We start from the raw sequence: 21,249 nt of genomic DNA, 5'->3' as shown, positions 1-21,249 counted from the left end.
AACTGGGAAGGGCTTTGAGGGTGCTGGGAGTACGAGAGGGTGCAGGCAGAGAGAGGGAGGTTTATTGGCATGGCAGGGATGCTCCCATGGAGAGGGCTGTGGTTCCTGGTGGGACACAGAGTGGAGCACCTGCAGTGATGCTGCCAGGCTCCCAGTGTAAAAACAGTCAGTTCCAGGGTCTGGGGAGGAACAGTCACACATCCTCACTCCTCCTCCTCCTCTTCCTCCTCCTCCAGAGTGACGGGCTGCCGGCCGGCCGGCCCCACGCTGCCGCGCTGGATGGAGACGATGCCGCTCAGGAAGGCGTAGCCCAGCATGGCCGCCAGCCCCACCAGCACCGACAGCAGCTGCTTGCGCCGTTTGTGGGGGTCCTCCTCTGCTTCACTGCCATCTGTGCCTGCAGCCCGAGGGGCACCGGTCAGGGGATCACCTGCAGGGGCAGAGCAGGGATGTGGGTGGGAAGGGTCACCCTGAGACCGAGCACCAGCTGGGGGGACAGGTCACCCCAAGCCCAAAGGGTGAGGTGGGGGATGGCTCTGACCTCTGTCCCAGGGGAAGTAGAGGCTGAGGATGGAGGTGCAGTAGTTGCACAGGTTCTGCAGGGACTTCAGGTGCTGCTGCAGCTTCCCGTTGGGCAGCTTTGCCTTCAGGAGCGGCGCCAGGCGGCTGAAGACTAAGGCGTCAAGGGAGGCCGGCCTGGGACACAGAGAGCTCTGCCTGGGCCACTGTCCTCACCCAAAGCCAGCCAGACCCACCAGCCACCCCCAGTCCCAGAACCCCTGGGGATGGCATGTGGCTACCCCAGCTTGGGAGGGTGCCCTGTCTCCTGCAAGCCTGTTCCACCCCCAAAGCAATGCACAGGGGCTGCAGCTCCCCTGCAGACTATCTGCAGATTACCCCTGCCCTGCTGGGGTGCAGGGGGCTCTCAGACCCCTTTCCCATCCCCCCCTTTGGCCACCTACGAGTCTCCAAAGAAAAACTTCTGGGAGCCAAGGCGCTGGGAGAGGAGTGTCAGGCATTCCCGAGCTTCCCGGTAGAGCTGCAGGAGGAGGACAGAGCATTGGCACCTGCCCAGGTACCCCCAAAGTGCTCAGGGGAGCAGGAGCGGGGAACCCAGACCCCAGTTTGGATTTTGGCCTCATAGGGATCCCCTGGCCACTGTGCCCAGACACCATCCCTCACCTCCTTCTCCAGCTTCTCCTCATCTTCCATGTAGTCGTCCCCCCACATCAGCTGCAGCCGCTCCAGGTGCCGCTTGTGCATGGCGTTGGGCAGGAAGAAGTTGAGGGGGAAGGGGATGGTTTCTGCATACCACTTCCGTGTGTGCTCCACGTAGTTCTTGGCGTCCACCCAGAAGGTGTGGATCTGTGGTGGAGAACAATGCACAAACCTGGCCATGGTGGGGCTGCAGCCCCTGCCCAGCACAGCCACCCTGGAGCCCACGAGGGGCTGCAGGAGCATTGGGGTCAAGGACAGACCCCAGCCCAGGCTGCACAACCCACTGCTGCCACCCCCAAACCCCATCCCTGCATGCCAGGCTCCCGGGATGCTGCTGCTGGCAGCGCTCTCTGGCTCTGCTGGCAGCTGGGCACACACCTGAGCCCACCCCATCCTTGGCAAGCCCCCCTTCCCTGCAGCCCCCCTGAGCCTCACCAGTACTGGCAGCAGCTTCTCCTCCAGCAGGGACACGAAGGCCAGCGTGTCCGCGCTCTGCGTGGCCGACAGGTCGTAGTCAGCGTTGTACTTCTGCAGAGAAAACGCCCGGTTTGATTCCGCAGGATGCGCCAAATCCCGCCCGTGGGTGACACAACAGAGTTCCCTCCTCCCTGAGGGGCTCCAGTACCCCACAGCCCGGGCCAGGGGGTGCCCCAAGCCCCTCTGTACCTGTTTCCTGAGGTGTGTTATGATCTGCTGAGGTTTGGAGATGGTGCCCTCGTCCTGTGTCCTCAGCGCAGGCAGGTGCCCTGCGGGCAGGGGGAGGGGGCTGCAGTCGCTGTGCCCGGGGCCACCCTGAGCAGGTGAGGGGAGCAGGGGGCTGGAATGGGGGATGGACCCCCATGGCTGGGTGAGGGGCACGACAGGGGTGACAGGGGTATGAGATGGGGACAGAGCGCTGCAGGGGAGAGGATAGAAACTGTGTGATGGGAAATGGGGAACGTGCTGGGACAAGGGGGTTGTGGTGGGGAGTGGGGCTGGGTGATGGACGTGGGGTGCAATGGGGTGTAAGAATGCAGTAATACAGGGGGGGCACAGAAAAAGGGGGGGTGAAATGAGGTGGGGGTGTGATGAGAGTGTTCAGTGGGACATGAGTCACAATGGGATGAGGGGGTGCAATAGGACAAGAGGGGGTGTGATGGGACAGGGATGGCGATGAGATGTTGGGGTGTGACGGGATACAGGGGAGTGCCGTGGCCGGGGGGACACAGGACAAGGGGATACAAGATGAGAGAGTGGGAGGGGGCAGTCAGGGGCACAGGAGATGAGGGTGGGAGGGTGTGATGGGTGTAAGACAGTAACGGTGGTAATGGGACAGGGGGTGCAGGGTGCGGAGGAGAGGCCATAGGGCAAGAGGGATGAAGTGGGGTAAGAGGGGCAGGGAGTCCAAGGGGGCCACAGGACGCGAGAGCAAAGATGGGGTGGGAGGCTGTGATGGGATGGGGGGTGTAAATGTGTGGAGGCTGCACTGATGGGGAGCGGGGACAACGGGATCACGTTGCGGTGGGGTGGGGGGTACCGGCGGTGCCGGGATCCTCGGCGGGGCCCTTACCGGAGGGGCTCCTCCAGGGGCTGGTGACCCGGTGCACCTTCAGCGGCGCCCCCGTGAACCGCGCGTAGGTCTGCGGGACGGAGGGAGGGAGGGATAGAGCGGGGTCTGCCCGCGGGACCCCGGCCCAGCCCGCAGCGGCCCCGCCGCCCCGAGCCCACCGCTCACCAGCACAGCCAGGCAGTCGGGATCCACCGAGGGCAGCCCCCAGCCCCCGGCCCAGCAGAACAGCTCCATGGGCGCCGCCATCTTCCGCCGACCCGGAACCGGACGGGCGGCCCCGCCCGCCCCCGCCGCGGGGCGGCACCGAGCGGGGGCTCCGCGATGGAGCGGGGGCTCCGCGATGGAGCGGGGGCTCCGCGATGGAGCGGGGGCTCCGCGATGGAGCGGGGGCTCCGCGATGGAGCGGGGCCGGGCAGAGTGCGGGCACGAGAACGGTGGTGTCTGCAGGGGCCTTTGGGGCAGGACCCGCAGAGCTCCGCACCGCTCACCCTGCTGGGCTCCACACTGCTCACCCTGCTGGGCTCCACACTGCTCACCCTGCTCAGCTCCACACTGCTCACCCTGCTCAGCTCCACACTGCTCAGCTCCACACTGCTCAGCTCCACACTGCTCACTCTGCTCAGCTCCACACTGCTCACCCTGCTCGGCTCCACACTGCTCACCCTGCTCAGCTCCACACTGCTCACCGTGCTCAGCTCCACACTGCTCACCGTGCTGGGCTCCACACTGCTCACCCTGCTGGGCTCCACACTGCTCACCCTGCTCAGCTCCACACTGCTCACCCTGCTCAGCTCCACACTGCTCAGCTCCACACTGCTCAGCTCCACACTGCTCACCCTGCTCAGCTCCACACTGCTCACCCTGCTCGGCTCCACACTGCTCACCCTGCTCGGCTCCACACTGCTCACCCTGCTCAGCTCCACACTGCTCACCCTGCTCAACTCCACACTGCTCACCCTGCTCAGCCCCACACTGCTCACCCTGCTCAGCTCCACACTGCTCACCCTGCTCAACTCCACACTGCTCACCCTGCTCAGCCCCACACTGCTCACCCTGCTCAGCCCCACACTGCTCACCCTGCTCAGCTCCACACTGCTCACCGTGCTGGGCTCCACACTGCTCACCCTGCTCAGCTCCACACCGCTCACCCTGCTTGGCTCCACACTGCTCAGCTCCACACTGCTCACCCTGCTCGGCTCCACACCGCTCACCCTGCTCAGCCCCGCACCGCTCAGCTCCACACTGCTCACACTGCTCAACCCCGCACCGCTCACCCTGCTCAGCTCCACTCTGCTCACCCTGCTCAGCTCCACACTGCTCACAGTGCTCAGCCCCGCACCGCTCAGCTCAGCCCCGCACCGCTCACCCTGCTCAGCCCCGCACCGCTCACCCTGCTCAGCTCCACACTGCTCAGCTCAGCTCCACACTGCTCACCCTGCTCTCAGCTCCACACTGCTCACCCTGCTCTCAGCTCCACACTGCTCACCCTGCTCGGCCTCGCACCGCTCACCCTGCTGTGCCCGCATCTCTCTGCATCGCCCCGCACAGCTCAGCTTAGCTCCACCCTGCTGTGCCCGCAGCGCTCAGCTCCACACTGCTCAGTCCTGCTTAGCCCCGCATGGCCTCACTTTGCCTCGCACGGCTCAGCTCAGCTCCACACGGCTCACGCTTCTTGCTCCCGCACCGCCCAGTCCCGCTGTGCCCCGCATCTCCCGCATGGGCCCGCACCGCTCAGCCCAGCTCCGCATTCTCACCCTGCTCGGCCCCGCACCCCCCGCACGTCTCCGTGGGCAGCAGCCGGGCCGGGAGCCCGCTGGCAGCGGCGGGGGGGAAAACGCCCGGTGTGCGGCTCGGGACCACCCCCGTCCACCGCCCGCACCCCCCCGTTACGCGGGATCGCTGGCGCGGAGCCGCACCGGGGGCGCGGGGCTGGGGCAGCCCCGGGGCCGGACTCGGCCCGTTGTTATGGCACCGGGGGAAACAGCTGTAAACACGGCCGGGACACCGCGGGCCGCCCGCCCGCCTTGGCCGGAGCTCCGCGGGAGCGGCTCAGCGGCCCGAGCACACCCCAGCGGTACGGACCGGCCCCGGGGCTCTGCCGGCCCGGGGGTTCCGAGGCGAGGGGCACCGCCGTACAAACGGCCCCGCGGCCGGTCCGGCTCTCCCGGGCCGGGATGCTCCCGGGCACGCGCCCGCCTGACCTCCCGGTGAACCGGCAGTGTGAGCGGGGGCTGCCCCGGGACCGGCAGTGCCGGGGGGAGGTCCCCGTAGCCCCGGGCCGAGTGCGCCGCGCCGGCACCGTACCCCCCTCCGGGACCAGAGCGGCCACCGGTCGCCCGCCGGTGTCCCCGGGATGCGCCCGGTGATTGACGGCTCTTTGTTTCCTCCTCGCCGGCCCCGCCGGCCCCTCCCCCGTGCGCCACCCCGCCCCGCCGCGCTCCGCTCCGCACCGGCGGCACCGGCGGCACCATGGGGGCACCGGGGAGCCCCGCGCTCCTGGCGCTGCTCCTGCTGGGCGCCGCCGCCGCGGCGCGTCAGGGGCTGCAAGGTACTGGAGGGGCTCGGGGCGGCGGTGGGGCGGCCCCGAAGGGGGACGGGCGGGACGGGCGGCAGTCGGGGGTCGGCGGACCCCGTCCCACGGCCGCTGACAGCGGCTCTGCTCGCCCCGGGGGAGCTGGGCTGCGGGCAGCGGGGACGCTGGAACGTTCACCCCGGGGCGAGGGGTGGCCGCCGGTTCCGATGCTGGCTCGGGGCCGCAGGGGAGTGCCACGGCGGGGCTGACCCCGGCACCGGAGCCCCTCTCGGTCTGCCCGGTGCGTCTGCACGGAACAGGAGGGCACCGTGCGGCAGCGGGACCGAGTTGTCCGCGCTGCCCCCTAAGCGCCCCGAGCCCGTGCCGGGGGCCCGACCGTCCCTCCGGGATCTCCCGGTCTGGCCGCCCCTTGTTGGTGCTGGCCCGCGGGGGTCTCCGCGGGGCAGGATGCAGGGAAGCCCCAACAGCGGGGCGGGCTCCGAGCCGGGACTCTGCCGGTTCCACCGGTGCGGAGGCTCCGCGGGTCCCGCTCGGCGGCGCGGCCGGTCCTGGAGCGCCACCGCGCGGGGGCGGCCCCGGAGCCCCCGGGGCTTCCCTGGTTCCCCCAGAGCCCGGCGGTCCAGGGACACCCCCACTGCACGGCCGCTCTGACCGCACCGAGCATCCCCGTAGCGACCGGCCGGAGCTGCGGCTGCCGGTGCGGAGGCGACCCCGGTGCTTGTGTCTCGCAGTCATCGATCTGCTGCTCGTGAGCGAGGCTCGGCAGATGGCCAGCGTGGCCCACAAGATCCGCATGGAGCTTCTGACTGTCAACGACGTGTACCTCCTCTCCACCTTCCGCCTGCCCCCCAAGCAGGGGGGGACCCTCTTCGGCCTCTACTCCAAGAAGGACAACACCCGATGGCTGGAGGTCTCTGTCGTGGGGAAGATCAACAAAGGTAGGTGGGTGCCCTCTGCGAGGGGAGGGACTGGCCCTGTTCTTGCCCCGGTGCTCCGAGACAAACGGGACCGAGTTCCTGCAGGGAAGAGCAAAGGGCCCACACCGGTCCCAGGGTGCTGGGGGGGAGCTGATGGCCCCTTCCCGCTCCTCTGCAGTCCTGGTGCGGTACCTGCGGGAGGACAACAAGGTGCACTCGGTCAACCTGCAGCACGCACACGTGGCGGACGGGCAGAGCCACTCTGTCATCGTGCGCCTGAGCGGGCTGCGCAGGGACACGCTGAGCGTGGAGCTCTATGTCGACTGCAAGCAGATGGACTCCAGCGTGGGGCTGCCTGAGCTGTCTGAGATCCCCCTGGCCGAGGTGGAGTCCATCGAGGTGCGCACAGGGCTGAAGGCCTACCAGAGGATGCAGGTGAGTGCTAGGAGGATTGAGACCCCCAGTCAAGGCACCCTTGGGGTTGGGCAGAGCCCCCCACGCTGACTGCCTCTCCCCACCCATGTCAGGGGTTTGTAGAGTCGATGAAGCTGATCCTGGGAGGGTCCATGAGCCGTGTGGGGGCCCTGAGTGAGTGCCCTTTCCAAGGAGATGAGTCCATTCACAGTGCAGGTAATGGCCTGGGGAGCTTTTGGGGTCACCTGTGTGGGCTGTGGCACAAGTGACAGCACAGAGGGATGTTCCTGTCCCTCCTGGCCCAGCGTCCCCCCACACAGGTGGGAGCTACTCTGCTGCACGTGTGCTGACCAGGAGTGACCATGTGAGGTGACGCTGCTGGGGTGTGACAGCAGCATTTGGTAATGTCTCATCTTTCTCCTTGCAGTGACGAGCGTGCTGGCCTCCATCCTGGGTAAGTCCCTGCTCTGCTTCCCACGTTGCCTGGCATGAGGCATTTGGGGCTCCATGGAGGCAGAAATCTCTGCACAGCCTGTCCCAGGGCCCCATGTGGGATTAGAGGGTGTGGGGTGTGCTAAGGGAGAAGGGGCCCTGTGTGACCCAGCTGTCTGGTGCCTCATCCTCCCAGCTCAGTGCCGAAGGGCAGAGCAGTCCTGGCCCACAGCCCTGGGAGGCTTTGTCTGTCCTGGGATTGACCTTTCCTTTCTGCTGCTGGCAGGTGAGCAGACCAAAGCACTGGTCACGCAGCTGACCCTCTTCAACCGAGTCCTCACCGAGCTGCGGGAAGACATTAGAGACCAGGTGGGACTGAGGGTTACTGACACTCCCTGGGCTGGATTCTTCTAGGGCACAGTGCCAGCACCCTCCTGATGCTCCATGCTCTGCTGCCTTGCAGGTGAAGGAGATGTCTCTGATCCGCAACACCATCATGGAGTGCCAGGTCTGCGGTGAGTGCTGGCGAGGCTCCGCTCCCACCTCGGGGGACAAAGGCCCACCTTGTCTCACCCCTCACCTGCCTCTCCTCTCCTCAGGCTTCCACGAGCACCGGTCCCGCTGTAACCCCAATCCCTGCTTCAGCGGTGTGGACTGCATGGAGACGTACGAGTACCCTGGGTACCGCTGCGGGCCCTGCCCGCCGGGGCTGGAGGGCAACGGCACGCACTGTGCTGACATCGAGGAGGTGAGCATGGTCTGGGGGGGATCAGCAGCCCCACAGAGGACTTTTCCTCTTGGGAAGGCTCTGCCTGGGGATGGCCTGGGGCAGCAGCCACCCTGAGAAGCGAGAGGTGGGATGCTGTGCCTGAGGATGAAGCCTGTGTCTTTCCTGGTGTTTGCAGTGTGCCCATGCCAATCCCTGCTTCCCTGGCTCCAAGTGCATCAACACAGCCCCCGGGTTCCGCTGCGAGCCCTGTCCCCGTGGCTATCGAGGCAACACCGTCTCTGGCGTGGGGGTGGACTATGCTAGGGCCAGCAAGCAGGTGAGTGCAGTGCCACAGGACTCGGCTGGGTCCCTGTGGGATCTCTGGAGTGCAGGACAATGCACTGCCTGTGGAGGAGGACAGCTTCCTGGGGGTAGGAGTGGGCAGAGGGAAAGATCCAAGGTGAGCATTTCCCCCTACACCGCTCACAGGTTTGCACAGATATCGATGAATGCAACGATGGCAACAATGGGGGCTGCGACCCCAACTCCATCTGCACCAACACGCTGGTGAGCAGCGCTGTCCCGCTCCCTCCCTGGCTCCTGGGACCGCTCAGCTCCCCGCATCCCACCCCTGCCCTCTCTCCCCCAGGGCTCCTACAAGTGCGGGCCCTGCAAGTCGGGCTTTGTGGGCAACCAAACGTCCGGGTGCGTCCCACTGAGGTCCTGCAGCACTCCCACCTCCAACCCCTGTGACATCAACGGCTTCTGCCTGTTTGAGAGGAATGGGGAGATCTCCTGTGCAGTGAGCAGGGGACAGGAGGAGGGTGTGGGGTGTACAGCATGGCAGCATTGGTCCTGCCAGGGCCCTTTCCAGCCCCTAATCTCTTCTTTATTCAGTGCAACGTGGGCTGGGCTGGCAACGGCAACGTGTGTGGGCCAGACACAGACCTGGATGGGTACCCGGACGAGCCCCTGCCCTGCATTGACAACAACAAGCACTGCAAGCAGGTGTGTGCAGGGCATGGGATCCACAGCAGGGCTGTGCTCCAGACCTCATCTTCTCCCTGTTCCTAATGCTGGCTGTGCCTGCAGGACAATTGCCGTCTGACGCCCAATTCTGGGCAGGAGGATGCTGACAACGATGGAATTGGGGACCAGTGTGATGACGATGCTGATGGTGATGGAGTCAAGAATGTGGAGGTGGCTGTGCTGGACGGGTGGCTGTGCCAGTGGCTCTAGGAGGGCTTCTCCTTTTGGCTCAATTCTGAATCCTTCAAGATGCTTCTGCTGGGGAGCAGCAGGCTGGTGGCTTGGAAATGGTCTCAGCGTGCTGGAAACGTCTTTCTGCCCTGACCACTGTGGGACCGTGGCCTCTTGTCTGCCCACCACTGCAGGGCCAACATCCCCATCCTCTTCTCCACAGGACAACTGCCGTCTCTTCCCCAACAAGGACCAACAGAACTCGGACACTGACTCCTTTGGGGACGCCTGTGACAACTGCCCCAATGTGCCCAACAATGACCAGCGGGACACGGACAGCAATGGCGAGGGGGATGCTTGTGACAATGACATTGATGGGGACGGTGAGCCGCTGTTGGGTTGACCTGGCTGTGCCAGGGGGGCTGTTCCACCAGGGTGGGGGAGGTATCCACTCAGCGCTATCCTTGCAGGGATACCCAACATGCTGGATAACTGCCCCAAGGTGCCCAACCCTCTGCAAACTGATCGGGATGAGGATGGTGTTGGGGATGCCTGTGACAGTTGCCCTGAAATGAGCAACCCCACTCAGGTATGGCTGGGGCCAGGCTGGACCAGGGGGCCTGGGACGAGTGGGGCCTGGCCCAGCAGGGAGCAGGGGGTCCTCCTCCTCGCCCAAGGATGTCCACTGAACTAGGGCTCCGCTCTCCTCCAGACAGATATGGACAGTGACCTGGTAGGAGACATCTGTGACACCAACGAGGACAGGTGTGGACAGCACTGCAGTGGGGTGACCTCCCCATTGTGTCCCTGGGGGCGGAACTGGGCTCCTGGGTCAGGGACCTGTCAGGAGGGACAATGGGGTTTTTGGGGAGCTGGTTCCACATCCCCAGTTTTGTCATTGCTCTGACCTTGTTCTTGCTCCCAGTGATGGGGATGGGCATCAGGACACCAAGGACAACTGCGCTGAGATCCCCAACAGCTCCCAGCTGGACTCGGACAACGACGGGCTGGGGGATGACTGTGACAATGATGATGACAATGATGGCATCCCGGACTATGTGGCACCCGGCCCAGACAACTGCCGCCTCATTCCCAATCCCAACCAGAAGGACTCGGACGGTGAGCACGGGGTGGGCAGGGGGAGGTGGACCTGCGTGGGCTCAGCCCAGCCCTGACTGGGCACTTGTCCCCAGGGAACGGCGTGGGTGATGTCTGTGAGGAGGACTTTGACAACGATACGGTGGTGGACCAGCTGGACGTGTGCCCCGAGAGCGCCGAGGTGACACTGACCGACTTCCGCGCCTACCAGACTGTCATCCTTGACCCCGAGGGGGACGCCCAGATCGACCCCAACTGGGTTGTGCTCAACCAGGTGTGGGTGCTGCGCCCCGTGTTTCTGGGGGCTGCGCTGCAGAGTGGGAGCTGAGGGGACCAGGAGGTTCCCAGGGGTGCTGGGGTGCCCCTCACCCAGCTCTCCCCCACAGGGCATGGAGATTGTGCAGACCATGAACAGTGACCCGGGTTTGGCTGTGGGTAAGATACATTCACACACCCCCAGGCTCTGGGGGCAGCCTCCCTACTCTCACTGTGCAGGGGAGTGAGGGTCAGTTCATCGCCCCACAGAGGGGTGAAGGGTGGGGGTCCCGTGGGGAGAGGGGGCTCCCCGCAGCGTTTCCTGCCTGTAGGTTACACGGCCTTCAACGGGGTGGACTTTGAGGGCACCTTCCATGTCAACACCATCACCGATGATGACTACGCCGGCTTCATCTTCAGCTACCAGGACAGCGCCAGCTTCTACGTGGTGATGTGGAAGCAGACGGAGCAGACGTACTGGCAGGCCACCCCCTTCCGTGCTGTGGCTGAGCCAGGGCTGCAGCTCAAGGTGGGTGATGGCCCCACCCACGGGCGGGGTCAGGCCCCCCCACCCCCGTTCAGGTTCCCCCTGAAGCCCCCATGCACCTGCAGGCAGTGAAATCCTCGACGGGCCCCGGGGAGCACCTGCGCAATGCGCTGTGGCACACGGGCCACACGCCCGACCACGTCCGCCTGCTCTGGAAGGACCCCCGGAACGTCGGCTGGAGGGACAAGACGTCCTACCGCTGGCAGCTGGCTCACAGGCCCCAGGTGGGCTACATCAGGTAAGCAGGGGGGGCATGGGGGCCGCTGGGGTGGGGGCTGCACTCACCACGGTGCGGGCTGGGGTCCAGCCCCAGTGGGACCACACCAGTGGGTCACTGGTGAGAAACCAACCCCAGAGTGAAGATGATAACCATGAGTAAGGGTCCTGCCCTGCAGAACCACCTCAGGGGTAGGAAGATGTCCATGAGGAGGCGTTGTATGTCCTGGGACCACCCTAGTGAGGGGATGCCGGCCATGGGGGGGATCAAGCCCTGTGGGACCACCCCAGTGTTGGGATACTGGCCGTAGGGGAGCATCCAGCCCCGTGAGATCACCGTGGTGGGGGGATGTCGGCCTTGGGGAGGGGTTCTGCCCGGTGGGGCCGCAGCCGCGTTTCTCCTTTAAGGCTCCCGCCGGGGCGGCCGCGGCGGGGGGGCTCCGCCGCCGGGCCCTCCGCCCCCCGGGCCCCCGGGGCCATTGTCCCGTCGCCATGGCGACCCCGCCGGCGCCTTTCACATGCAAAGCGCCCGACAAAGGCGGCGGGGCCGGGCCGGGGGCGGCTCGGGGGGCTTCAGCCCGGCCACGGCGGGGGGCCCCGGCCCGAGGATTCAGCCGGTCCGGTGCCCCGGCCCAGCCCCCCGCAGGATGCCCCGGCTCTAGCCCGGTGTCACCGTCCCCGGGTCGGGATACCCGCGGCCCGGTGCTGATCGTGGAGAGGTCCCAGTGGGATGCAGGTGCTGGTCCCGATGGCGTCTCAGTGGGATCCCGATGTATGCCCCGGTCGGGGTCCCGGTGGAATCCCGGAGCTGGCCCCGGTGGGGTCCCGGTGAGGGCCTGCTGACTGCTCGGGCCCCGTTCCCCCGCAGGGTCCGTCTGTACGAGGGCCCTCAGCTGGTGGCCGACTCCGGTGTGATCATCGACACCACGATGCGCGGGGGCCGGCTGGGGGTCTTCTGCTTCTCCCAGGAGAACATCATCTGGTCCAACCTGCAGTACCGCTGCAACGGTGAGCAGGGCCCCCCGGGACCCCCGCACCGGCCCGGCGGCCGGCCGAGCATCCCCTCCCTCGCCCGTGCGGTGGGGTCAGTCCTGGGCCGGGGGCTTTATCGGGGCTCTCTCCCGTGGCCGGCTCCTGACGCCCCCCGCGCTGCTCCCCACAGACACCATCCCTGCCGACTTCGAGCCCTTCCGCCGGTTCCTGTTGGAGGGACGCGAGTGACCGCGCCCGGCACGGGCCTCCCCTGCCGGCGGCACCGGTGGCGCTCCGGGCCCCGCCGCCAGCGGCACCCGGGGGCGCTCCGGGCCCCGCCGCTCCTCCCGGCCGGGCCCCGTTCCCGGCCCCCCGCGGACTTTGCACTGCCAGTACCGGGGCCCCGCAGTGCCGGGGCTCCCCCCACGCCTGCCCCGGGCGCTCCGGTCCTTGCCCCACGCCTGGCCATAAAGTTTTGAGTGTTTTCTAGCCTGTGCGCCCGGTCCCTGGGGGTTCCCGCTGGCCCGAGAGGGCCGTGGGTTCCCCTCCCCGTGCTCTCGGCTCCGTCCCGCGCCGTCCTCCCGGTGGTCGCGGGGTTGGGTCAGTGCCCGGCCGGTCCCCCCGGCGCAGGCCGCGGCGGCGGGAGGCCGGGACGAGTGCAATATTGGTGGGCGAGAGCACAACACTGCACCGCATCCCGGCCCTCCCGCCGCCCCGGAGGGAGCGGAGCCGCCGCCGCCGCCCGGGCCGCTCCGTGGGAACTGCGCGGCGCGCACCGCGGCTCGGCGGCAGGGACCGGTCGCCACGGCGACGGCTGTCCCGGCAACGCGGCGGAATGTGCCCCCACCCCGCCCGCCCCGGAGCGCGGCCCCGGCACCGGCCCGGCCCCCCCGCCCCGCGGCGGCGGCGGCGACAATGGGCGCGGCGGCACCGGGCCCCTCTTAAAAGGGCAACGCGAGGTTGCCCTCCGGTGTTGGGGCCGGGATCGGAGCCGGTGCCTGTGCAGCTGGCTCTCCCCGGGAGTACCGGGACAGGTGAAATCACCGCTTGGTACCGAGTGCCTCCTCCCGCGTTCCCGAGCTGCGAGGGGCGACCGCGGTTCCCGCTCCTGTTCCGGTCCTTCTGCTCTTTCTCCTGTCCCGGTCCAGTTCTCTTCCCGATTCCATTCCCGCTGCGGTCTCGCTCCGCTTCTGCTCCGTCTCCTGCTGCCTCAACTAGTCCCTCTCCCTCTCCGGTTTCGCTCCGGTATCGGTCTCACTCCCGCTCTGCATTACTGCAGACGGCTCCCGGTTCCGGTCCCGGTTTCTTTCCAGTAGCGTTTCCGCTCTCACTCCAGTCCTAACCCCCTCCCGCTCCCGGTCTCACTCCAGTAGAGGTCCAGTCCTAATCCCCCTCCCGCTCCCGGTCTCACTCCAGTCGCGGTCCCGGTCCCGGTGCCGGTCCCGTCCGGCGGTGCCGGCGCGCGGCGCGAGCGTCGTGGTGAACCGCGCCCGCCAGGGGGCGCTGCAGGTTCAGGGCCACCGGACCGAGCCGGGACCCACCGGGCACGGACAGGATGGACACGGGGAACCCACCGGGCACGGACAGGCTGGACACGGGGAACCCACTGGGCACGGACAGGATGGACACGGGGAACCCACTGGGCACGGACAGGATGGACACGGGGAACCCACCGGGCACGGACAGGATGGACACGGGGAACCCACTGGGCACGGACAGGCTGGACACGGGGAACCCACCGGGCACGGACAGGATGGACACGGGGAATTAGCTGGGCACGGACAGGCTGGACACGGGGAACCCACCGGGCACGGACAGGATGGACACGGGGAACCCACCGGGCACGGACAGGCTGGACACGGGGAACCCACCGGGCACGGACAGGCTGGACACGGGGAACCCACTGGGCACGGACAGGATGGACACGGGGGATTAGCTGGGCACGGACAGGATGGACACGGGGAACCCACCGGGCATGGACAGGATGGACACGGGGAACCCACCGGGCACGGACAGGCTGGACACGGGGAATTAGCTGGGCACGGACAGGCTGGACACGGGGAACCCACTGGGCACGGACAGGATGGACACGGGGGATTAGCTGGGCACGGACAGGCTGGACACGGGGAACCCACCGGGCACGGACAGGCTGGACACGGGGAACCCACCGGGCACGGACAGGATGGACACGGGGAACCCACTGGGCACGGACAGGCTGGACACGGGGAACCCACCGGGCACGAACAGGATGGACACGGGGAACCCACCGGGCACGGACAGGCTGGACACGGGGAACCCACCGGGCATGGACAGGATGGACACGGGGAACCCACCGGGCACGGACAGGATGGACACGGGGAACCCACCGGCATGGACAGGATGGACACAGGGGATTAGCTGGGCATGGACAGGCTGGACACGGGGAACTCTCAGGGTGAATACACAGGACTCACCAGATGCAGACAGGGTGGATGCAAGGAACTTACTGGGCACAATGGAGATGTACACACAGGATCCCAGGGCATGGACAGGGTGGACACAGGACCCACCAGACATGGTGGGCATGGGGACACGAGACCCCCTGGACATGGTGAGGCGGGGCACACGGAATCCATTGGGCAGGGTGGGGATGGGCAGATAGAACCCATGAGACAGCATGGGGTGTGATGGCAGTGGGCACATGGCACCCACCAGACATGGACAGGGTGGGCTGATGGCCCCTGCTGCCTGCGCTGGGGTGTGAGAGCAGTTGCTGGGACCCCCTCCTGCCCCTCAGCCCCCCACACAGTGTGGGTGTCTGCAGGAGGAAAACTGCAGCCCTCAACTCCCACTTTGGGGGGGAAGGCCCAGGAGAAAGCCCCCAGAGCTGAGCAGGGTGGGGGGATTAGGGCATGAGCAGAGGGTGGCAGGGGTCAGCATCACTGCACGGGGAGAGCCATTCCCATGGTGGGGCCTTTCGGGAAAGACATGTTTGCTCAGAGCCGCTGCCTGCACCTCCCTGCACCTCCCTGTACCTCCCTGCACCTCCCTGTACCTCCCTGCACCTCCCCGCACCTCCCTGCACGTGTCCTGGCTTGCCAAGGCTGTGGCTGCTGTGGGGGTCCCATTCCACCTGCACTGAAACCCAGCCCATCCATCCCTTGTCCTCATGTCACTGCAGCACAGAGGGTCCCCCCTCTCTGCTCCCCTTCTCAGCACCACCTCAGAGCCCTCTGACGTGACTGGGGTAGCACTTTGGCTTCACATGAGGCTGGCCAGGAGCCAAGTGTGGGGGACCTGACCAGGGCCCCCCCAGGAGCTGGAACCCTCACAGGAATCAGCACCCTCCTGAGAGATTTGGGCTCTCCCAGTGATCAGGACTCTCTGCAGGGCAGGGGCAGAGCGGGTCCACAGTAGCTTTCGATGCCCATCCGTGCCAGGAGCACATGTCACCCGCGCCCAGGCACGGGCGGTGCCCGTTACCTCTGGGGTGGGGCATTGGCACCCAGCGCGGCACCTGGCATCACCCGTGTGCTGAATGGGGATGGGGGTTTGTGCGTGCTGGGCACTGGGACCTGGGGGGAGGTTACTGGGACCTACTGGGATGCCGTGGGGCCCTGGGCTGTACCTGCGTAAGCGTTTCGGGGGGGTCACTGGTGTTTATTTGAATGTAGGGCGGGGCGATGACCAGCCGCTAATGATTAACCCTGGGCTGAGCCAGAGGATGAGGCCCCCCCTGCACGAGGGGCTGGGGTACTCCGTGTCCCCTGTATGCACCACCCCCCATGTCCCCACCAGGCCCTGGGGCCCGTGGCCCAGCCCAGGGAGCCGGTCAGATGCTGCTGCCGCCCCTGCCCCAGGATGCCCGGCTACTGTCCCGTGCTGTGCCCCCACCCGAGGCTGGGGCCGCCCACGGCACGCAGATACTGCCAGCGGTGTCCCCCCAAGCCAGGGAAGTGTGAGGGACTCATCCTGGGGTCCTGGTGCTGCGGGGGCCCCATCGGAGCGGTGGCACCCCTGTGCCAAGTGGGGCAGAACGACCCCCCTCCCTGGAGCCGGCAGCGGGGTGGGGCCTCCCCACCTGCTCCAGGTGCTCTATAAAGCTCCGGCCGCTGTGGAGCTGCCAGTTCCGGATCCCTGGACCGAGGCGAGTGCCACCAGCTAACGGGAGAGCAGCAGCAGCCGCCGAGCCCCTCGAGGCGCCGGGACCCCCCGGACAAGCCCCATGGCGTTCACTGTCTTTCTGCTGCTGCTGGTGCTGGGCACAGGTGAGGGGCTGGGGCACCTGGAGCCAGAGGGAGCCGGGCGGGGACCCGAGCGGGCGGGGAGGAACGGGGACAGGGGGAGCGGGGTCCCTTCCAAAGTGGGGACCAGGGGACACCGGAGCCAGGGGCATCCTTGCAGCAGGGACACTGTCACCTCTCCCGTTCTGGCTCCGGGCTGCAGCGACCCGGGGCTGGTTGTGCCCAGGAAAGCCGGTACCTGGGGCTCAGACTGCAGCCCCTCTGCCGTGTCCGAAGGGCTCGGCCAAGGGCTGGGCTGTGCCGGGACCAGCCGGAGCAGGCTGTGCCCGGGGCTTGCGGGCTGGAATGCAGGTGTGTCCCGGTGAGCACTCGGACCCCGGGCTCTCCTCCAGTGCCGCCGGCTCCTGCAGCACCCGCTGGGAACCTGCCCGGGAGCTGCCTGTACTGGCCCACAGCCAGGCCAGGCAGGTCTGGAGGGCACGGGGACACCCCAGCCTGTCACCCACAGCAAGGGGAGCTTTATTGGGTGGCATGTCTGAGCCCCCAGCATGTCAGGGACACCTCAGAAGGGTCTGGTGCTGGTGTCAGTGCCCAGCCAGCTCCACCTGGACCCTCAGTGCTGCCACAAGTGCCCAGCCCTGATCGTGGGGTGTTGCTGAAGGTCTCATTAGCCTCACGGGCAGATGGAGCCACTGGATGTTGGCTCCTGGGGCTTGTGGTGCTACCCACAGTGTCCAGCTGATGAGCTGTTTTGGGTAAAACCTTCCCTAACTGGGCTGCAGCCGTTGACTTCAGGGGTTTCTCCAGGTACACGTGCCATGACCACTGAGACAACCATGGAGATGGAAACCACCGAAACGACCACCGTGGAGATGACCACGGAAACGACCACCACCACCTTGTTACCAAACATATTCCCCAAAAGCACAGGGGGCAGCCAACCCCGAACCTCTGTCTTCCCCTATGCCACCGTGTTCCCCAGCATAAACACCACGAGCTTCCAGTTTGGCAACCGCTCCAGAGGCAACGGCACATCCAACAGCACTGTGCTGCCTGTCCCCAGCAGCCCAGCCATCCCCCATGCCAATGCCACCTCAAACAGCAGCTGGATCCCCCACAACGGCAGCTCTGCTGCTCCCACCACCATGGATGGCAGCACCAGAGGCAACAGGAGCACCAGTGCTCAGGTCTTTCCCACCCAGATAACGTCTGAGGGCAGCACGGCTCCCAGGCAGACCCCCACCCAGTATGGTCCCAACCCCAGCAAAACCACAGCCCAGCTGCCTGCTGCTGTCCAGCTGCTCGTCCGTGTCCCGCTGTCCTTCCGCATCATCAACAGGAGCTTCAACGAGAGCCTGCGTGACCCGGCGTCAGAGGAGTACAGGAGCCTGAGCCGCACTGTCCTGGCCATGGTGAGTCCCAGCCCCACCAGCAGAGGCCCTGGGCCGTGCTGGGAAGGAGCCACCTCACCTTAGGGATTTCCATGGAAGTGCCTCGAGCATCCCTTCTGCCAGCAGCTTCAGCCACCAGGCCAGTTCTGCGTGGAGACAGGAAAGGGGGTGTCTGTGGGGAGGTGGCCATGACCTCAATGCTTCCTTCCAGTTCGAACACGTCTTTGGCTGCGCGGGCTGCATGGGCACGCAGACCTACGCTGGGTGCAGCGAGCTGCAGTACAGGTGAGCAGCAGCAGCAGCAGCGCCAACGGGGCTGGTGTGTTGAGGTGTATCCCCCCTGTATGCAGCCCCTCAGGGGGCAGTCCGGGTGCTGATGCCTTCTCCCGTGCAGCCAAGGCTCGGTGGAGGTCCGGTCTACCCTCGTGTTTGGGAACGGAAGCGACGCTGTCACTCCCGACGCTGCTGAGCGGCGCCTGAGGAAGAGCCTGGACCAGAACGGCTTCATCATGGGCCTACAGCTGGACAGCATCCAGAGTGAGGGGAGGCTCCAGGCTGGGGAGGGAGCCTGGGGGGCTCCATGAGCATTGCCCCGTCCTGGTTGAGGCAGGGGCCTGCTTGGTGCTGTGATGGGCTTGGGGCTTGCAGCGGGTGGAGCCGGTGCCCATTCCCAGTGCCTGCGTCAGGCAGCACTGGGAAGAGCAAGTGGATGCCATGCAGGAGGGCTCAGGCCCTGGTGTCCTGTCCCAGGGATCTCTCAGGGTTCTGCCCCAGTTCTGCCAGTGGTGCAGACACAGCTCTGCTCCTTTCAGGCTCCACAACAGCGATGTTCCCAGCTCCAGTGCCTGTGGTCCCGGACTGGGCCATCGCTCTGTTGGTCCTGGTCAGCATCCTGCTGCTGTTCAGCATCTTCACCTGTCTCCTCCTGATGGTGAGGCCCCATCCCCATCCCAGTCCTCACCTGCATTCTGCTGGTTGGTGCCCTGTCCCTGTCCCCACACCCTGGCCAAACCCTGACCTCTTCTCTCTCCCCAAGTCCACCTGCACCTGCCGCCGGAAAAGCCGAGGGAAGCTGGACCTGCTCAGCCAGAAAGATTCCTACCACCCCATGGCTGAATACCTCCAGTACCAGAGCCATGGGCGCTACGTGTCCCCCAACAGCAAAGCCAACCCCTACAGCCAGGTGAGGTGACAGCCCCATCCCTGGGGTCCCGGCTGCTGCCAGGGCAGAGAGCAAGGGCGCATCCCCCGGGTTCTGGGTTAATGGCTAACGGGGATGGCAGGAGTCCGGGGAGCTCTTCCCTCTCCGGGAGGTGAGCGTAACATTCACGCTTGGCTGGAGCAGCGTTGGGAGCGGGTGTGCGGCCGGCGTGGGCAGACCCGGCCTGGCTCCAGGGAGCTCCCTGCAACCCCAGCAGCGTCAGGGAGCTGCCTGCCTGCCCACCCTGCCCCTTCTCCTGCTCTGCTGTGCCCCAGCCAGACCTTCCTGCTGTCACGGCATCCTCGGCCATGGGTGCGGAGCACTGCAGAGCTGATGGGGGGCTGATGATTCCCGTAGCCAGCACCCCTCATCCTGCACCAGCAGCTCCGAAACTGGAGCTTCGGGCGTGGCTCAGGGAGCTGCCTGGAGGCTCAAGGGCTCTCCAAGGCGATCTGGGCACGGGGGCCGCCCCATCGCCCCGTGCCCTGTGCTCCCTCCATGCGGGGCTGTGGGCGGGGGCCGTGTCCAGCTGCTCTGGCTCCCTGCGAGCAGCTCACCCTGTGCAAATACCAGGGGCCTGGGTAAATATTTACCTTCGCACTTGCCAGGCCGGCTTATCGTGCGGGAACACGGCCGGGGCCACCGAGGCTCCTCCTGCGCACGGGGAGGGGGGATCGGGGTGTCCGTGGGGGCCCAGGGTGCCCACAGTGCCCGCGGCTGGGGGCAGCAGCCCACCACGGCGGGAGGATGCAATTCTCGTTGCCCATAGCAGTCCTGGAGAAGGGGGCAGATCTTCCTCTGCTGCCCTGGGGTGGGGGCTCAGCCCAGGTGTGACATCCCCTCACCTTTCCTGTCCCCAAGGTGGCCGGCAGCAGCACCACGAGGGCCGGCACCTTCACCTACACCAACCCCACCGCCGGCTCCGACAATCTCTGAAGGGCGCGCTGGGAAGGAGGGCGGCTGCCCAGGGGAGGGGGCGGCCGCAGCCCCCACTCCTGGGGGAGCAGCACCGGCCCCGGGCACATCCCCCGGTGCTGCTCGGCCCCTCGCCGTGGGCAGCGGGAGCCGGATGGTTCTGGAGCAGCCGGATTCGTGCACATGACAGAACTGGATGAACAAAGATCGGGGGCGTGAGGGAGGGTCCCGCACACTCCACGGTCCCCGCACTCGCTTGGCTTTGCAACCCTGCTCCGTGCCGGGGGTGGAGGACTGGGCTCGTGCCCCCCCTGCGCTCACCCCCGGGGATTCAATGGCTCTTTTTGTGGTGTTATTTTATATAAATATCTCTATTTGGCGGGTGTTGATGCCGGGCTTGGCTCGGCGGGGTGGCAGGTCCTCGGCCGGGGAATATTTATCGCGGTTGAAATAAAAGGATGGGGGCAGCCATGGTGTGGCAGGGGGAATTCTCTGGGACAGTGACTCCCTTACGTGGCTGTCACCCACCCAGCTGGCCTCGGTGTGGGTGGTGGCTCGCATTTCCCGTTCCAGGCAGCCCTGGGGCTGGTGCTGGGGGTGTCAGCGTGTCCCTGGTCCCTGCATGTGCCATGTCCCGCCAGACTCCATCCCTCTCATCCCTCCCGCGCTCTCGGTTTCTGTTCACCACCGAACGTGCCTCGTTTGACACGTCCGGTTTCCCTACGGCTGCACAGGTGGAATGTGACGGTGCCGGGGCCGTGCAGCTGCACGTGTGTCATTGGGAGCGTGTCCTGCTCCCCTCCCCTGCCTCTGCAGGCTCAGGGTCTTCCCTGAGTGTGCCCCAAAAAGGCTCCGGGGGGTGCTGGAGGAAGAGGGTGTGTGGTGGCACCGGGGAGCCATGTGCCAGGGCACAAACCTTGGGAACAGCCATCCCCGGAGCACAGCGCTGGCCCCCTGGCAGCCCCACTTTGAGCTGGGCCTGTTCCTGGGCGCTGGGAGTGTTTTGGCAACCGCTGAAAAGGCAGAAAAACAAGGAACCAAACCTTCCCCAAAGAAAGCCCATGTGGTCACAGGCAAGGAGCCAATGCTTGGCCGGGAACAGCCCCAGGAGCAGCCCGGCAGCGGGCAGCTGACGGATCCCTCAGCCGCAGAATGTGGGCTCTGGGTGGGGCCCATGGCTGTGCCAGGTGCCTGGGAACCCTGGCATGTGCTGGGAGCTATCAGAGCTGTGCTGGGGTGCAGGCAAGGGGTCTCTGGAGCACAGGGGGCTCCCTGAGACTGCTGTGGGAGGTGCACCGATGGGGGGCTCTGGCACAGTGTAACACCCCACTCCCCAGATCCGTTCTGCCAGCTGGGCATGGGGTCGTGTGCCTAGGGCAGAGCCCTGTAGGGGATGCGGTGTGCCTGGCACTGCTGCTTCCCCACTCAGCCCCCCCAACCCTGGGCAGGGCCCCAGGAA

The 21,249-nt window shown here is 66.5% G+C and overlaps 3 protein-coding genes and 1 long non-coding RNA gene across 6 annotated transcripts; 2 read left to right on the top strand and 2 right to left on the bottom strand.

Annotated features, from left to right (window-relative positions):
* Nucleotides 1–40: 40 nt before the first annotated feature.
* Nucleotides 41–3,057, bottom strand: MTX1 (metaxin 1). Its single transcript, XM_086866345.1, has 8 exons — nt 2,933–3,057; nt 2,768–2,837; nt 1,885–1,964; nt 1,654–1,746; nt 1,183–1,365; nt 963–1,039; nt 542–696; nt 41–430 (listed from the first exon to the last, which is right to left on the bottom strand). Exons 1-8 carry the CDS (start codon nt 3,011–3,013, stop codon nt 204–206), a joined length of 966 nt encoding a protein of 321 aa, XP_086722471.1. The 5' UTR covers nt 3,014–3,057; the 3' UTR covers nt 41–203.
* Nucleotides 3,058–5,195: 2,138 nt separating this feature from the next.
* THBS3 (thrombospondin 3) lies at nt 5,196–12,549 on the top strand. Of its 2 annotated transcripts, XM_086866277.1 has the most exons (23): nt 5,196–5,315; nt 6,032–6,238; nt 6,396–6,652; nt 6,745–6,847; nt 7,059–7,085; nt 7,350–7,432; nt 7,527–7,578; nt 7,663–7,811; nt 7,969–8,109; nt 8,262–8,339; nt 8,422–8,574; nt 8,670–8,780; nt 8,865–8,972; nt 9,196–9,355; nt 9,443–9,561; nt 9,685–9,737; nt 9,898–10,091; nt 10,166–10,344; nt 10,457–10,505; nt 10,658–10,854; nt 10,938–11,110; nt 11,957–12,096; nt 12,251–12,549. In XM_086866277.1, the coding sequence occupies exons 1-23, from the start codon at nt 5,237–5,239 to the stop codon at nt 12,307–12,309; spliced, it is 2,871 nt and encodes a 956-aa protein (XP_086722403.1). In that variant the 5' UTR covers nt 5,196–5,236; the 3' UTR covers nt 12,310–12,549. The 2 variants fall into 2 exon arrangements, with proteins under 2 accessions (XP_086722403.1, XP_086722402.1); XM_086866276.1 differs by having other exon boundaries at nt 5,211–5,315; nt 7,527–7,811.
* Nucleotides 8,622–10,000, bottom strand: LOC147648794 (uncharacterized). Its single transcript, XR_015279918.1, has 2 exons — nt 9,881–10,000; nt 8,622–9,702 (listed from the first exon to the last, which is right to left on the bottom strand). It is a non-coding gene; the product is annotated as an uncharacterized LOC147648794 (long non-coding RNA).
* Nucleotides 12,550–12,935: 386 nt separating the features above from the next.
* Nucleotides 12,936–20,451, top strand: MUC1 (mucin 1, cell surface associated). 2 transcript variants are annotated; one of them, XM_086866340.1, is made up of 8 exons: nt 12,939–13,094; nt 15,838–16,307; nt 17,091–17,695; nt 17,886–17,959; nt 18,069–18,211; nt 18,487–18,605; nt 18,711–18,857; nt 19,737–20,451. In XM_086866340.1, the coding sequence occupies exons 2-8, from the start codon at nt 16,265–16,267 to the stop codon at nt 19,809–19,811; spliced, it is 1,206 nt and encodes a 401-aa protein (XP_086722466.1). In that variant the 5' UTR covers nt 12,939–13,094; nt 15,838–16,264; the 3' UTR covers nt 19,812–20,451. The 2 variants fall into 2 exon arrangements, with proteins under 2 accessions (XP_023797618.2, XP_086722466.1); XM_023941850.2 differs by having other exon boundaries at nt 12,936–16,307.
* Nucleotides 20,452–21,249: the final 798 nt, after the last annotated feature.

This window comes from Cyanistes caeruleus, chromosome 30 (assembly GCF_971803275.1).
Source record: "Cyanistes caeruleus chromosome 30, bCyaCae1.hap1.1, whole genome shotgun sequence".
NCBI classification, from domain to species: Eukaryota; Metazoa; Chordata; class Aves; order Passeriformes; family Paridae; genus Cyanistes; species Cyanistes caeruleus.
This window is presented reverse-complemented; position numbering and strand designations above follow the sequence as displayed.